The sequence below is a fragment of the Globicephala melas genome, chromosome 19 (assembly GCF_963455315.2).
Source record: "Globicephala melas chromosome 19, mGloMel1.2, whole genome shotgun sequence".
Lineage (NCBI taxonomy): Eukaryota > Metazoa > Chordata > Mammalia > Artiodactyla > Delphinidae > Globicephala > Globicephala melas.
The window spans coordinates 3660905-3675781 of record NC_083332.1 but is presented as its reverse complement, the minus strand read 5'-3'; the positions used below and the strand labels follow the sequence as shown (position 1 = coordinate 3675781).

General features: G+C 62.9%; 2 protein-coding genes across 9 annotated transcripts; one reads left to right on the top strand and one right to left on the bottom strand.

The window, feature by feature from the left end:
• The first annotated feature begins 149 nt into the window (after positions 1 to 149).
• LENG9 (leukocyte receptor cluster member 9) lies at positions 150 to 2031 on the top strand. The gene has a single exon (XM_060289639.2). The coding sequence runs from the start codon at positions 166 to 168 to the stop codon at positions 1876 to 1878; it is 1713 nt and encodes a 570-aa protein (XP_060145622.1). The 5' UTR covers positions 150 to 165; the 3' UTR covers positions 1879 to 2031.
• Positions 2032 to 2723: 692 nt separating this feature from the next.
• On the bottom strand, positions 2724 to 13400 carry LENG8 (leukocyte receptor cluster member 8). 8 transcript variants are annotated; one of them, XM_030851682.2, is made up of 16 exons: positions 13254 to 13393; positions 11515 to 11607; positions 10725 to 10899; positions 10325 to 10426; positions 9480 to 9590; positions 8416 to 8686; positions 8047 to 8188; positions 7638 to 7826; positions 7011 to 7289; positions 6791 to 6931; positions 6370 to 6655; positions 5692 to 5793; positions 5544 to 5612; positions 5335 to 5464; positions 5047 to 5254; positions 2733 to 3208 (listed from the first exon to the last, which is right to left on the bottom strand). In XM_030851682.2, the coding sequence occupies exons 2-16, from the start codon at positions 11550 to 11552 to the stop codon at positions 3046 to 3048; spliced, it is 2406 nt and encodes an 801-aa protein (XP_030707542.1). In that variant the 5' UTR covers positions 11553 to 11607; positions 13254 to 13393; the 3' UTR covers positions 2733 to 3045. The 8 variants fall into 8 exon arrangements, with proteins under 8 accessions (XP_060145584.1, XP_030707542.1, XP_030707544.1 ...); XM_030851684.2 differs by having other exon boundaries at positions 2739 to 3208; positions 8416 to 8668; XM_060289601.1 differs by lacking the exon at positions 11515 to 11607 and having other exon boundaries at positions 2724 to 3208; positions 13254 to 13400.
• Between the last annotated feature and the right edge of the window lie 1477 nt (positions 13401 to 14877).

The following is a 14877-nucleotide window of genomic DNA, read 5'->3' as shown; positions in this document are numbered from 1 at the left end:
GGCACCGCGGAGGGCCGTCTCGCGCGCGAGGTGCTTTCCAGGTCGGGGCGGGGCCTGAGCCTCGCCCGTGACGTCACAGCGGTGCCTGGCGCCCGTGCCGGCAGGACTGACCCAGGTGCGGGAACGGCCTGAGCGGGGCGAGCGCGCCAGCCGCACCCCACTCCCATGGCGGCGGCCGAAGGGCCGGAGCCGCCCGTGGGGGCCCCCAGCGCGGAACCCGCGCCGCCGCCGGCCTGCCGCTTCTTCCTGGAGGGCCGCTGCCGCTTCGGTGCCCGCTGCCGCCAGCCCCACCCCGGGGCGCCGGCGCCGCCGCAGCCTAGAGGCGAGCCCGAAGCAGAGGCCAAAGCCAAGAAGCCGCCGCTGCGCACGGCTGTGGCTGTCATCCAGCGCATCCGCTGGGACCCGCGCCTCGACCCGGCCGACTTTTCCGTGGGCTACGTCGACCGCTTCCTGGGTGTGCGCGAGAAGCCCTTCCTTTCCTTCTGCTGGGACGAGCCTCTGGCGGCGCTCGGGCCGGGCGTTCTGGCCGTGCCGCAGCACCGGGTGCGCTACTTCCGCTTCCGCGGCCGTCTGGTGTGGGACCGCGCCTCGCGTACGGACCTCGTCTTCGGCTCGGGCTTGGCTGCGGGCCGCGGGTCCACCATCCTGGACGCGCTCGACGGCGGGGATGCGCACGGTGTCGGAGAGGAGGGCGACGGCGAGGACGCGCACCAGACCGGGCATGCGAGCGACGGCGAGCACGTGCACGGAGCCGGAGGTGAGAGCAACGGCGTGGACGCGCACGGGACCGGGGGCGCGCACGACGGCGGAGACAGGGGCGGGGACGTGCATGGGACCGGGACCGGGGACGAGAGTGACGGCGAGGACGCGTACGGGGCCGGAGGTGCGCTCAGCGGTGGGGACACGGCCGGGGCCGGAGGCGCACAGGACGGTGTAGCTGCGACCCGTCTTGGCACCGGTGCGGGAGGGCGCGTACAGCCAGCTTGGACGGGACTCCGGGCCGCCTTGGCCCCGGATGGCGGAGGCCCCGAAGCTGGGCGCCTGGCGTTGGCAGGAACGTTATCGAGGATCCAGGAGCGGGAGTTGGGCGGCCCTGGAGGCCAAGGTTCCCCGTGGATGCAGCCAAGAAGGGCGCTGAAGCCAGCCGCCGCCGCTGCCAGGGAGCTGGAGCCCCCGGGTGGGAAGCTGCCGGCTGTGGTAGCCCCGGGAAGGCCCTCGGAAGGCCTCTCTGAGACGGAAGTGGAGTGGGGTCCCGGGGTCTGGCCCGTGGACGGTGGAGCAGCCGGGGCCGTGGGCCCTCGCCGGCCCCGCCCCACGCACTTCGTGGCCCTCATGGTGACAGAGGCTGAGCTGCAGGCCGGGGTGTCTAAGGTCCAAGAAGAACTGGTACGAAATGCACCAGCTTGCGCGGCGTTCACAGTGCCTGCTCAGGCCCTGCACCTGACAGTGGCCCTGCTGAGGCTGGCGGGCCCCGGGGAGGTGGCGGCTGCGGTCGACGCACTCAGAGGCGTGCTCTCGGACCCCGGGCTTCAGATCCCTCAGAGACTCAGGTTCAGGCGCCTGGTGTTCCTGGGCTCTCGTGTGCTCTGTGCTCCCCCCGACCCTCCTTTGGAGAACATGGCCCAAGTGCTCAGCCAGAGGCTGGAGGCCGAGGGGCTGAGAGTGCTGCAGCCCTGCAAGGGGCTACACCCCCACCTCACCCTGGCCAAGGTGCCCCAGGGTTGCCAAGTCGGCCTCCCCAAGCCTGGGTTCAGCCCAAGGCAGGAGCTGGGGAGCCAGCCTCTGGGGAAACTCTGGCTGTGCCGCGTGGGGAGGTCAGGGGGCACCTACCAGGCCGTGGCGGAGATCCCCCTGGTATCTCAATGCCAAAAGAAATAAAGGCCAGGACCCAGACACCCAGAGGCAATCTAGCCCGGGGCAGAAAGACAAAGCGTGCTACGTGTGTTCTCTCTCTCTCTCTTTAATTTTGGTTTCTCTCAAGCTTCCAAATGGTGCTCAGTGCTCCAAGGAAAGAATGAAGGAAGGAAAGGGGAGGGGGAGAGGAGGGGGAGGGGAGGCAAAGGAGGAACATCTGGAAAAAAAGCAGCCTGACAGTCCAGCTGTTTGCAAACTCATTGCACATCCTCCAGTTACATGGCAGAAGAGGGAGGGAGGACGGAAAAGAAAAGGGGAGGAAGAAAAAATAACTTAAATAAACACACACAAAAAGAAAAGAGAAGGAAACATGACGTGAGCTGGTGATCCATGAGGCAGGGAGGGAGGGTAACCGTTTTACCTGTGCTGAACCAAGGGAGAGCGGGAGCAGGAGGCGGCAGGAGGGAAAAGGGGGAAAAACCAGAAGAAACATTGGGGTGGAGAGGGGAAGGGACACGGAGACAACTTAATACAACTGCAGACGAGGCAGCCCGGCCGTCGAGGTCCCGCGATGGCCTCCGGAGTCCTCAGTGCAGGCTGGCAGTGTGGATCTGGCGGTGGCGAGGCGTTGGCGTTTCTGGGGTCGGGGGCTGCGGGCAGGGCACAGTCTACGCGGCTCCCCTCGCCCCAAACACTGAGGCCCCGGAGGGCTGGGCAACAAGAGTCTGTGGTGAGGCAGATGAGGCGGCGGGCAGCAGGCTGGTGTGCTGGTGCCCCTGCCGCAGGCGGGCACGGGCGGAGCGGCCTGTCTTCTTCCACTGGCCCCCCTGGCATGGGATGGGCCAGGGTGCCGGGGCGCTACCGGAGTACAAGCTCGAGAGAGAGAGAGAAAAAACACTGAGACAGCATTAGTGGAGGTGCAAGGTGGACACAGACGACCCCACACACTATGCCCCCAACCCTCCGCTGTCCCCCCTCCCCCAATCCCATCCCTCAGAGGCAAAAATAAAAATGTAGAAAAATCTCTGTACAGACTCCCCGGTGGGCAATGGGGGCCGGGCTGGTGGCTCTTCCTGGAGCCCACTCCCCGCAAATTAATTTACAACCCAAGTCCACGGCTCAAAAACAAAACCCGCCGAGGCGGCGCTGGGGGGCTGCAGCCCTGCCCCCCACCCCCGGCGGCGCTGGTGCTCAGAAGGCCGGCAGCTGCGCCAGGCTGAGGCGGCAGTCGACGCTGGAGTTGTCCGGGCCCGTGTAGGCCAGGCCCAGGGGCTCCAGGAAGGCCCGGCAGGCGGCCTCACCCTCGAAGGCCAGCTCGGCCTGCAGGTAGGAGACTGGCAGCGCAGGGCGGAAGCTACGGAGACAAGAGGAGAACGCGATGAGGCGGGCGGCGGGCATGGGAGGGCCCCACGAGCAAGGAGTGGGTGCCCCCCTTCGGGCACCCGAAGGTTTCCTCAGCATGTCACCTGCTGGCCCCTCCCCAGCCCCGGCCTCCCCCCTCAGGGGCTCGGGGGGGCCCGGGGTGGGGGGGGCCCCAACCCCTCGCTGTGCCCCCCCTCCCCCTCACTTACCTGTGCGGGGGACGGGAGGAGAGGGGACAGGAGGGAAGGGCCCAGCTGGCTCCTCTGCTGGCCGGGGCCTGAGCAGCCCCTCAGGAGAGGGCCCACGGGGCCGGGGCAGGGGCCAGGTGCAGGGAGCCCCGCCCCTCCCGCTTGCCCTGAGCTGGGTGGGAGTGCTAAGAGAAGGCTTGGCCTGTGCTCTTCTAAGTACCGCCCCGTGAGCCCGCTGAGCTCCCTCCCAGCAGCTGTCACCCTACCCTTTACAGACACACCGAGGACAGCGCAGCGGCAGAGCCACTTGGCCACTGTCACCTAGGACGTAAGTAAGTGGCAGAAAACGCTCAAACCAGTCCTGCCTGAAGCCCCCACTTCCTCACAGCCCTGGAAGTCCATGGGGGGCGGGGCACAGGACAGCCTGCTGCCCCCCAACACGGGGCTGGCCCCGGCCCAGCGAGCCAGAGAGAAGCCGCACCACCCTCCGGAGCAGGGGGACACAAGACCGTGAGGCCAACGACAGGCCAGAGCCCTCCCACTGGCCAAGCACACACACAGGCTGAGGCAGAAACAGGAAGTGCTGAGGAGGAGACAGTGGCCTGCCCGGCTACAGCCCGGGGGCGGCGCAGAAGCCCGAAAACTGCAGGAGGAAGAGCCTGTGCGGCCGCGGAGAACACACCGGGGAGCCCAGGGTCCTTCAGGTACACGGCCTCCTCACCCCTCCTGGCTTAGAGAGCGGGTCCCGCGGCCCTGCCTCCTGTGTGTCTGCCCCACAGCCCCGGCCCGCACCTTGCCCTCATATCGGCTTGACCCAAACTGGATCCTAGGAGTCTCCTAACCTGCAGGGTAAGTGTCCCTCCCCAGCTGCAAACCACCCCCACGGCTCCCAACACACTGACGTGGCACTCAAGGCCCCACGTCCTCTGACCAGGGCTTCCCAGCCTCAGCGAGACTGACTGCGGCCAGGTGACCCAGCTGGGGGTGCCCTGTGCACTGCAGGGCACTGAGCAGCACCCCTGGCCTCCACCAGCAGAGGCCAGGAGGACCCCGGTTGTGACAATGCAAGAGGTGTCCTGCCGTCGCCGGGGGGGGCGTCTCCCGCCTGACTAAGCACGTGAGCACAGGCCGCGCTCTTTGGGGTCCCGGCCTAGCTTGCCCTGCCTCACACCTGGTCCCTGAGCATGCCTGGGCTCTCAAAACAGCTCGAGTGGGAGCGGGGCCTTGTCCCTGAGACCGCGGCTACCAAGGGCAGGGCCGCCTTCGCTGGGCGTCCCCACAGAGCAGGAGCTCAGCCACAGGAGCGCTGAAGAAGGTGGGCAGAGGCCTTGGAGGAAGGGGAGCCCGGAGCAAGGAGAAGACCAAGTGAGGTCCAGGGTGATGCGAGCAGAAGGTAAAGAGAGGCAAAGGGGCAGGGGAGCCCGGAGCAGTGAGAGACAGGACCACGGAGGAGGGCCCGCAGTGCGTGCGCTGGAAGGTGGAGGGACCAGAGGGGAGGGCCGAGTGTGGAGAGGAGAGAAGGGGAGAGAAGACCAGGACCCGAGGGAGGGAGACCAGGGGAGTCAGAGGTGCGGACGGCGGGAGGAGGGCGGCGGTGAGGCCGCAGAGCAGAGGGCCAGGGGGAGAGCTCAGCTTCACATACGTTTTGATCATTGCCTTGAGGGCGGCCTTGCGCTCCCGGTCTGCAAACTTGTCCACGAGGTAGCCAGACATACAGGGCGCGTGCGAGTAGAGCCGAAAGAAGCGGTGGTAGTTGCCCAGGGCCCAGGCTGCCCTGAGCGCCAAGGCGTGGGCCACACAAGGGTCCGCCTTCAGCTCCCGCGTCAGGTACGCCAGCTCCGTGGTGATGTCTGCGGCCGGAGACGAGGAGGTGAGCAGGGCCAGGACCTGGGGGCCCGCGGCCGCCCCGCTCTGCGGGGCTGCGCCTCACCTCCTGAGTTCTTGGTGAAGATGTAGTAGAGGATCCGGTAGGCAGTGAACTCGCCCACGTTGCCTGGCAGGTTCTCAGCATACAGTGACTTGAGCTGCGTCTGGCACTGGTTGAACTCTTCGTGGTCACCCTGGAGGACATGGAGGGAGGAGCAGAGTGAGGCCGGGACGGGGGTGGGGGGAGCCGAGGGAATCCTGTCAGCCCCTCACCTTCTCCAAGGCGATGCGGGCGTGGGTCTCGTACACCTCCACCGTGAACTCGGTGCGCACACCTTGCACCTGGGCAGCGGGAGAACAGATGTCACACCGGAGCAGGGCGGGACCAGCAGTGTGGCCCCCTCCCCGGCCCCCGCCTCACCGTCAGGTCCTGCCGGATGGACTTCATCTGCTCGCAGGCGAAGGCGTAGTCCTGCTTCTCCTTCCAGTGGGACTTGACCATGCACAGCGACTTCTTCAAAACCTGGGAAGGAGGTGAATTGTGGCTCAGGATGTGCTAAAACCTGCCACAGTTCCACAAACTCGGGGTCCTAAAGCAGAGGCAGCAACATTAAACCCACCCAGTGGCTTGATCCCGACATTAAAGGGAATAGAACCCAAGAGTAAAAGCGTGCACACGGTCTCCCGCGTCAGCACAGGCCGCGCACGCGCTCCGGGAGGACACGTCAGCCCCGCTCCCAGCTCGGGCCTCGGGACATGGATGTCCCAGTGTCTCACAGGCACTGGCCGGGGACATCGGCTTCCTTCTCCTGGTCTCCTAAGCACGAGGCGAAGGCTCAGAGACCAGCCCAGCCTTCCGACCAAGGCCACAGGCTCTGGACTCGGCTCCGAAAGCACAAGCTCTGGGTCCAGTTCACCTCTCGGTGCCTCAGGCCCCCTGTGCACAGGCAGGTCCGGGTCTTCCCCGAGCCAGACCCCTGCCCGCCCCGCCACCTCCTCCCATGTTGCCTCTGCCATCCTCGCAGCGTTGGCCCCGGAGGCCTGGTGCCAGCGCTGGCCTCACAGGGAGGACCTGCCCTCGCTGCCAGGGGGCACTTACCGCCACGGGGCGCACGGTGGACGGGTCGGGGGCGCAGGTGAGACGCAAGTAGTGCTTGGTGACGTCAGGGCAGGTGCCCACGATCTGCAGCTCGTGCCAGTCGGGGTCGGCCCCGCCGCTCTCCAGGCTGCTCATCTGCAGCACCAGGGGCTCCAGGCGCAGGCGGCGGGAATGTCCGTGCTGGAAGCGCGCCGCCCGCTTCTGCTTCTTCAGCTCGCGCTCGGGGTCCTCACACTCCAGGGCCGCCATCTTCTTGCGGCTGCGCTTGGTGGGGGCTAGGTCGTGCCTGGGGAGGGGGGGAGGGAGGGAGGAGGGGCCCTGAAGGGGCGGGCGTGGCGCCACCCCCTGCCTCTCCACCGCTGCCCAGACACAGCCCTTCCCCTCCCAGCGGCCCCTCCTCCCCGGCCCCCCAAAGCCTCACCTCTTCCCACGCTGCGCCCTGCCTCGGCCCCGGTCCATGTGGGCCCCCCGGCCTCCCCGGCCCTTGGGGGGTGGGTTCCTGCGACCCACAGGGTGACACTCATTCCCTGAGTAGGAGCTGTCGGAATCCGAGTGCGAGTCACTGTGCAGAGGAGCACAAAAGTGAGGCCTGAAACGTCTCCTCCCCCCGCCCCCGGCCCCGCCACCCAGCGGCCTCGCACCTGCGGCGGAAATGGCGGGTCGGGGAGCGGGAGGAGGAGCGGGAGCGCGAGTCGGTGCTGGAGGAGGAGCTGTGGTCCTTCATGAAGACATTGCGGTTGCCGAACTTGGCGAAGCTGCTGCCCCGGGCTCGGCCAGCACCCCCAGCCCCGGGCGTCCCTCGCTGGGACTGGGCACCCCCGCCCCTGGTCGCTGAGCCTGCCCCCCGGGGAGGGTGGAGGCTGCTAGGGGCCTCCCACCGCTTCTTCTTGGGGCTCTCAGCCACAGGCTCCCGAGTCAGCCTGGGGATATAGCAGGGGAGGGCATCACCACCCAGCGCCCCGACATCCCCAACGCCTGCCACCCGCCCCTGGACACACGAGCTCAGAAGGAAGGGCACTTACCCAGGCAACTCGCTAACGACGCTCAGGTGGGAGACAATCCCAAGGTTTTGTGTGTCTAGAGGCTGCTGGCAGCCGCTGAGTAGCACATCTCCCGCCTCCACGCTCTCACCCCCGGGACTCCCACCCCGGCAGCCTCCCGCCCCCAGGACCCCATTCTCTCGCTCCTTCAGGGCCCCGGACACCTAGGATGGCAGGTCTCCAACTGCAGCACCAGACACCTCCCGAGCGCCCCCCGGCCCCACGCACCCCGGCAGGGGCTCCCGGCTCCAGTCGATGGTGTAGGCCGAGCCGTCCTGGAGCCTCGCCTGCAGCACCTCCTTGAGCAGCTTCTCCGTCCGGTCCTTGTCCTCCTCCGACTCGCAGGCAGTGAAGCAGCGCTCCACGTACTCCTTCATGTCCTGCGGCCAGTCGTCGGGCTTACCGGACAGGTTCCCCCTGGCGGAGGGAGGACAGGTGCAGACACTCGGTTGGGGAGTGGTACCCCACGACCCACGTGGGACCGTCATCACTGCCCCTCCCGGGCAGGCACCCAGGGCGAGCCCGTGGGGCAGGGGGGGCTCTCTGCTTTCTAAGGAGCAGGCCGTGCCAGTGGGCCGCACACAGATGCTGAGCACGGTGCCCAGGGGCTGGGGCCGGGCAAGGGGGCGGCCGTCACCTGTGGTTCTGGGCCTTCTCGGGGTTGGGCTGGGGACCGAAGCTGCCGTGCTGGCCCTCCGTGGTGGAGCCAAAGCTCTGGCTTGTGACAGCGAAAGGCCGTTTCTGAATGTTGAACTTGAGCCCACCAGTCCCAGGGGCCGCTGTGAGGGCAGCGAAAGCTGAGGTGAGGCCTCCCCCGCCCACGTGGGCGGCCCCGCCCCCACCCCCGGGGCAGGAGCCCTGAGCTCCAGAGAAGGGCGCCCATTCCGAGCGGCCCCACGCACCGCCCTGGGAGGTCCCAAGAGCGAAGCAAGGTCCAAGCACCCCACGTGCCTCGCGCCAGGAGTCCTGTGAGGCCCCCTCCCCTCCGCGGCCCAAGGCCACTCACGCTTCATGCGGTTCCACAGCTGCTGGCCCTTCTTGGGCTTGGCGGGCTCACTGTAGCCATGCTGCCCGTAGGCCTGGCCCGAGGCAGATCCTGCCTGGCTGTGCTGCGTGGCAGGGGCCGTCCCTGGCTGCGGACCACTGCTCAAAGGGTGAGCCCCACGCGGGGGGTTGGAGGGCTGAGGGGGCTGGGCCGCTGGCAGCTGCTGAGGGGGCGCCTGGTAGGACAGACCTTCGTCCATACCCGGGACCGGGGGCTGTGGGCAGAGCGGCCGCTGAGGCAAGAACGGGCACCCCGGGCTGGCCCTTGCGCGGGGTCCTCGGCCACCTCAGCTCTCAACTCCGCGGCCGGACGCTCCCCCGCCTCGCCACCCGCACCCGCAGAGCGCCTCTCGAGGCGGGGGCTTCGGCGACCTCCCACGGCCCAGCAGCTCAGGCACCGCCTACTCTCCCACGGCTCCCACTGCTGAGCGGCGGTGGCGGCTGGCATTTAAAACACCGGCGTCCGCCCCCGACGGCACCCCCGCCCCGGCGGTCACTGTCCAAGCACGTCACGTGCCCGTCAAGACACGTGTGGCACACGCTTGCGGGAGCCGGTGATAAAGCCGCGATCCTTCCCTCCCCCCACCACCACCTGACGGCACCGCCTGAGGCGCAGAGAGCGCGTGACTTGTAGTTTGGCCACCGGGGCGCTGGGATTCACACCCAGGTCTGCCCACCTCCCCGGCACGAGCTCCACCACGCCTCCCAGCTGCATGTGAAGTGCAAGGCTAGAGCGTGTGTGCGTGCGTGAGAGGGAGAGACTGTATGCATGTGGGCATGTGCTGAGAGGAAAGCACAGGAGAAGGCTGCCACGCCACAAAGTGCTCCCACCGTCACCCCAACACCTCAGCCCCCTGGCCGTACTCAAGCCCTACACCCACCCTGGTTTCAAAAACTAAGCTTAGCCTTCCTCGTTCTCAGATCAGGAACTGCTGGGCAGGAGCAGCTTAAATAACGTAGGTGTCCCCGCTGCTGGCCCGCCACACCCCGTGCGTGGACGTGAGCCGGGGCGGGGTAGGGCGTTACCTGGTTCAGAGTCCCTTGGTGCTGCGCTGCGGACGGCTGCTGCGGTGCAGCTGAGCCGTAGGAGCTGGCCATCCCGTACTGGGAGGGGGAGCCATAGCTCTGGTACATGCTCTGGCGAGGGCACAGGAGGGAAGGATTAGCGGTGGGCCGATTCCTTCCCTAGAGGCCTAGACCCGCCCCTCTCTCCCAGCTGCTCAGTTTGCAATCCTTTACTGATCTCTCACCCTCCCTCTCTCCACCACATAGAAGCGCCCAACTCCCTCATGCTGAAAAATTACCAAATAAAATGACCACCTCCATGTGTCCCACATTCCACTCTTCAACAACTATTTACTGAGTACCAACCCATCTAAACACTATAATACAATGAAAAGTAAAGACAGAATGAACTTTGCACTCAAAATACATGCCACAGTAGACACCCAACACAGCCAGCAGTAAACAAAAAAAAAAGCCAAGCAGAGAAGCCGAGTGGCAGGGTGAGCAGTGGGAATGCCACTCTAAGGAAAGCCTGTCCCAGGAAGCGCACTCCGAAGGCGCTCTCGGGCAGCCCTCTGCTAGGCGAGGGCACAGCGAGTGTCGGCACGCGAGGAAAGGGCTGAGGCGGGAGTGGACTCAGTGTGTGCTGAGGGGGAGGAGTCTCTGTGGCAACGTGGGCACAGGGAGGGCAGCGTGGGTGGCCACCGAAGGACCTGGGCATTTACCTTGTGGACCATGAGCTCAGGGAGGGTTTTCCAGCAGCTGTCACTGCTGTGGTCAATCCACCCACTGCCCCGGACCCTGCCCGACTGATCCCACCTCCGCCCCTCCACCGCCTGCCCCTGCCGGGCTGGGTGGGCACTCACCACAGGGTAATAGTAGCTGTACGGATAGGCATAGTTGTACTGCTGGTACCACTGGTAGTACTGCTGCTGCTGCAGAGCCGAGGCTTCTGCCTGTGACACATACTGTGGGGGGAGAGAACCACGTGCCATCAGGGCCCCACCAGGGCAGGTCTGTTTACTGGTGGTTAACTGCCAAGGGACAGAACTGGGAACACATCTCTCCACAGAGAGCCACCACCTCTACCACCGGACACGAGCACCGCCCCCTCCTCAGGCTCGATTCCCAGGGACAACGACCACATGGTGCCCTACTCACTACTCAAGGGCTCCCAGGATGTCCTCAGAGCACCCTGCCCTGGTGATGCGAGAGGACACCAAGTGTGTGCGTGTGCCCCACGCCCGCGCAGGGGACGCTGCTCACCTGTGCGCTGGCCACGGGCCCGCTGCTGCTGGCCTTGGCAGAGCTGCCGGCAGCTCCCGCTTTGCTGATGCTGGCCAGGGCCTGGCGGGCCTTCTCCCACTCGGGGTTCTCATGCATGGGGGTCTCCATGCCACTCTCTCTGCCTGCCCCGGCCACCATGCTGTACTGAGAGGACCTGCAGAAAGGGGACATCAAGTCAGCCCATTCTCCCACTGCAGACGGTGGGCAGGACGGAAGCAGGCAAACCCCAGGGCTTGAATCCCAGAGCCTCAATTTCCTAATCTGCGACACACTGACAGCCAGTTTCTGCGTCACAGTCTTCAGTGAGCGACAGATGCGATTACCTACCTAAGGTACTTTTGCAGATGCCTGCTACATACAGACGTTAAAACTCAGACCAAAAAATTACCAGTAACCACAAGACTTAAAACAAGACCTGATGCCTGACAGATCTAAATGCTTTACGAAACCACAAATTCTGTCTGATAGCACCTCAGTCAGAAAGTCATCACACTGTTTTGGAAAAAACGAGGAATTAAAAAAATAAATGAGTATTAAGTGTTGGAGGCTGCCCCTTAATAACAGTCCACGGAGTGAATCATCACACTTCTGTGAAACAAGCACTGCACTGTGAAAGGGGAACGCTCAAAGGAGTGCCTCGGCCCCATCCCTACCCCAGGGGCTGTGGTGTCATGTCCCCCCATGCTGTGTGACGGCCCATCCGGAAGACAACACTGGGTCTTGCTTCCTCTTGCCCTCCCCTCCGACCCGTCCCTCTAGCCTCACTAACCAATCCGTGCTACGCTGATCACCCACGTTGGCCGCCATCTGGACCCTGGGGTGTACGGGGTGGACCTCGGGAGCCAGACTGCTTTTTCACTGTCTGCAAGAAAAAGAACGAATTAGGGAGACTCCAGAGGGAGCAAGAAACATGTCAACAAATAGGGAAGAGAAGCAAATGGGCTCACGAGAAGCCAGACAGAAAAGGGAGTCTGAGAAAGAAGGAGCCAAGGGGTGAACAATCTGAAGAGAATTCTGGGTGTGGAATTAAAGGGCTACAGCCTGAGGGAAAGACCCTGGCCCCTCTGCAGTGCTCTAGGTGGAAAACAAAGGACTGGAAAACAGGGAAGTCCAAATGAGTTTCCCAAAGAGAAAGAGAAGGATCAGAAACCCATATGAAGAAAGGGAAGGGTTCGAGGGAAACCCCGAAACAGGGACAGGGTCAGAGGGCAGGGTGGGGGACCTCAGGCAAGGAGCAAGGAGGAAGATGGCTTCTGAGAAGAAGCTCTAATAAACAAGGGCTAAGTGAACCTCCAGGCTGGAAGACCTGGAAAGACCCCTGAGAGAAAGTCTGTAAAGAGGGAAGCATTTGAGGAAGCCTTGAGAAAAAAGAACACTGGAGAATGGAGAAGTCTGGGAGAAAAAGCCGATTTCTGGAAGTTACTCCTGGAGCAGGAAGAAGTTGAGGGTGCCAGAGAGGAACCCCGGGAGTGAAGAAATGAGTTCTTAAAAAGCTCTTAAAAGACTAATTTCAGGAAGGCCCCCTAAGGATAGAGAAAAACGTACATGGGAGGTTCCTAGAAGCAGGACTAGACCTGGGAAAAGAGAAGAGACGAGCCCCTTGGTTGGGGGTCTGGTGAGAAAGCTTTGGGGACGCCCAAAGAGGTCCAAAACATCTTTAGGGACTTGGAGTGGGATGGAGAGAACAGGACAGCAAGAACATGAAGGAATGTCCTGGGGGCAAGAATTGGGGGGCCTAGACTTGAGGGAGGAACTGAGAAGTATGGGGGTGCTCAAAGGCGAGTCCCGCTGGAGAACCCGAAAATCCTACAAGAAGTGGAGATGTAAGGAGTCTGCAACTGGAAAAAAGCCTAGAGAAGACAAGCCATAAAGAAGAGACCGAACGGAATTGGGCGGAAGGGTTGGGGGCAGGGAGGTGGGGGGAATCACGAGTGGGGATAGTGGGTGGAGCCCCGGGACAGGAAGAAAAGTGGGGGTAAGGTCTGGGGGAGCCTGGAGGGAGGAGGTTTCTGGGCTGGGGCGAGAACCGGAGGCAAGGGGGCACCTGGCCGTCCCGCAGGCCCGGGGAAGGCACAAGAGGGCTAGGGTGGAGAAAGAGCTCGCCTGGATCCTCGCCACTGGCCCCAGAGCCACCGCCCCGGCCAAGCCGCGCGTGCGCACCACGTCCCCGGGTGGGGGGAAGACAGCGCAAGGGCCGCCCGTCGCCAGGGTCAACGTGGTCCTCCCGAAGGAACTGCCGGGTCAATTGGGGTTGAAAAGGGGTGCTCTGGGCCCAAGAATTCCGAGCGCGCGGGTGCAGAGGCCGACGGCGCAGGCGCCAGGGTGCGCAGCCGCACTCCCCACCACTCGTGCGCAGGCCCAGTGGCCCGGGCTCCTCCACACCCTGTCGTCGCTCGCGCGCGGCGTCTGTTGATCCAACCGCCGCCGAGGCCTCAGGGCCCGCGGGGCGTAAGGCCAAAAGGAAACGCCGCCTCCGCCCGCCCGCCCGCCGCCGCTCGGTACACCCACCTCGTCCGTATGCCCCTCGGACTTGTCAGCGGCGCCTCCAAATGATAGCAACACGGCCGCAGGACTGCTCCCCACCCGGCTGGCTCTTGTCTTCCTTGGGCTTCGACGCCCGGATCGTGGCGTCTTGACGTCACGCGAAGGCCTCGCCCCGCCTCCCTCGTCCCCAGGCAGCCAATAGACGCCACGAGCGTGATTTGAGCCCCCCCCTTCCGCCTACGCAACCACTCGGTGGGCGTTGTTAATGTAAGCCGGAAGCCGGGGTGGGGACGGTGGCCGCGAGGGGACATGGCCGGCATAGTTCGCAGGTTCCGCGCCCTTCCACGCATCCTTGTTTTGGTTTAGTTAGTGGTAGCCATTACTATTCCTAGACACAAATTGGTGTGATGAGAGTTCTAAGACTACCCATCGTGTAGTGATGTGGAAGACGAGGGAAGAGAATGATGGACCCAAAGAAGGCAAGAGAACATGAGAACAGCCTCCAGCCGGAAAGGGGAGCTTCCCTAGTAACTAAAACTGGAATGGCGTACCTGGCAGAGGGAATGGCGTGTGCTAACACACAGAGGCGGGAAACGAGCGTACCGTGGGAGACGGCGGGGGTCAGGTGGCTGTGGCAGAACAGAAGTGTGCGGGGTCCTGGCGTCAAGAGATAGATCTGTGGAGGTGGGCAGGTAGCAGATCCTGAAAGGCCATCGATGTCCGGCTGAGGAACTGGGACCATCCCAAGTTAAAAAGGCCCTTCTTTGAACTCCTTGCAACTAATCTTTTGAGTATGCCAGCTGTTTCCACCCAGGGCTGATTGAGAAAATTATCCAGTCCAGTTCACGCGTCGGTCACTGTAGTTATAGCAGGTGGTATTTAAGATGCAGCGATTTCCTTCCCATTTTCTGTTATTAAAAACTTTTCTGTTGATAACTGCGTGTCATTTTGTTACTGTTAGCACAGTTGATCTTTTTTTCCATCCTTTTACTTGTTTTTTAATTAAACTTTTTGTTTTAATTTTAGGTTTACAAAAATGTTGCAAAGATAATTCAAAGTCCTTCCTACCTTACACCCAGTTTCCCCCAATGCTGTAGTATGTTTGTTAAAACTAAGACACCAACACTGGCACACTACTGTTAACTGCAGACCTTATTTGAATTTCACCACTTTCTCCTTTATATGCCTTTCTCCTTCATGTGCCAGAGCCCAATCCAGGGTACCCCATTGCGTTTAGCATCCCTTTACTTTTAGCTTTTATATTTAAGGTGTGTTTATTTTACATAACGTATAGTTTGATCTTTGTTTTTTACCCAAGCATACAATCTCTGCCTTTTAAAAGAGATGTTTATAACTATTGTAATGTGATCACTGGTAAGGTTACATTTAAATCTATCGTCTTGCTATTTGGTTTCCGTTTGTCCCACCTTTCTGTGTTCCCCTTTTCCTCTTTTTCTGCCTTCTTTTGGCTTGAGCGTTTTTAAAAAGTAGACTTCATTTTTTAGAGCACTTTCAGGTGGGGCCTTAGGGAGGTGCCCTGCCTTGTGGTCAGAAACTCATAGGCTGTGGCAATTTCAGGGGTCACCTAGGTGTTTTCCAATTCTCAGGGATCACTCTCCCTCCTCCCTCTTTGCCGGATGTCAAGTCT

Excerpts from the sequence above, each read along its gene's own strand:
- LENG9 (XM_060289639.2), top strand. The coding sequence starts at position 166 with ATGGCGGCGGCCGAAGGGCCGGAGCCGCCCGTGGGGGCCCCCAGCGCG.
- LENG8 (XM_030851677.2), bottom strand. The coding sequence starts at position 11,552 with ATGGCGGCCAACGTGGGTGATCAGCGTAGCACGGATTG. Across the intron at positions 10,427-10,724 it reads GGCCCGTGGCCAGCGCACAG|TATGTGTCACAGGCAGAAGC; the intron begins GTGAGCAGCGTC and ends CTCCCCCCACAG. Across the intron at positions 6,656-6,790 it reads AGGGCGCAGCGTGGGAAGAG|GCACGACCTAGCCCCCACCA; the intron begins GTGAGGCTTTGG and ends CCCCCTCCCCAG.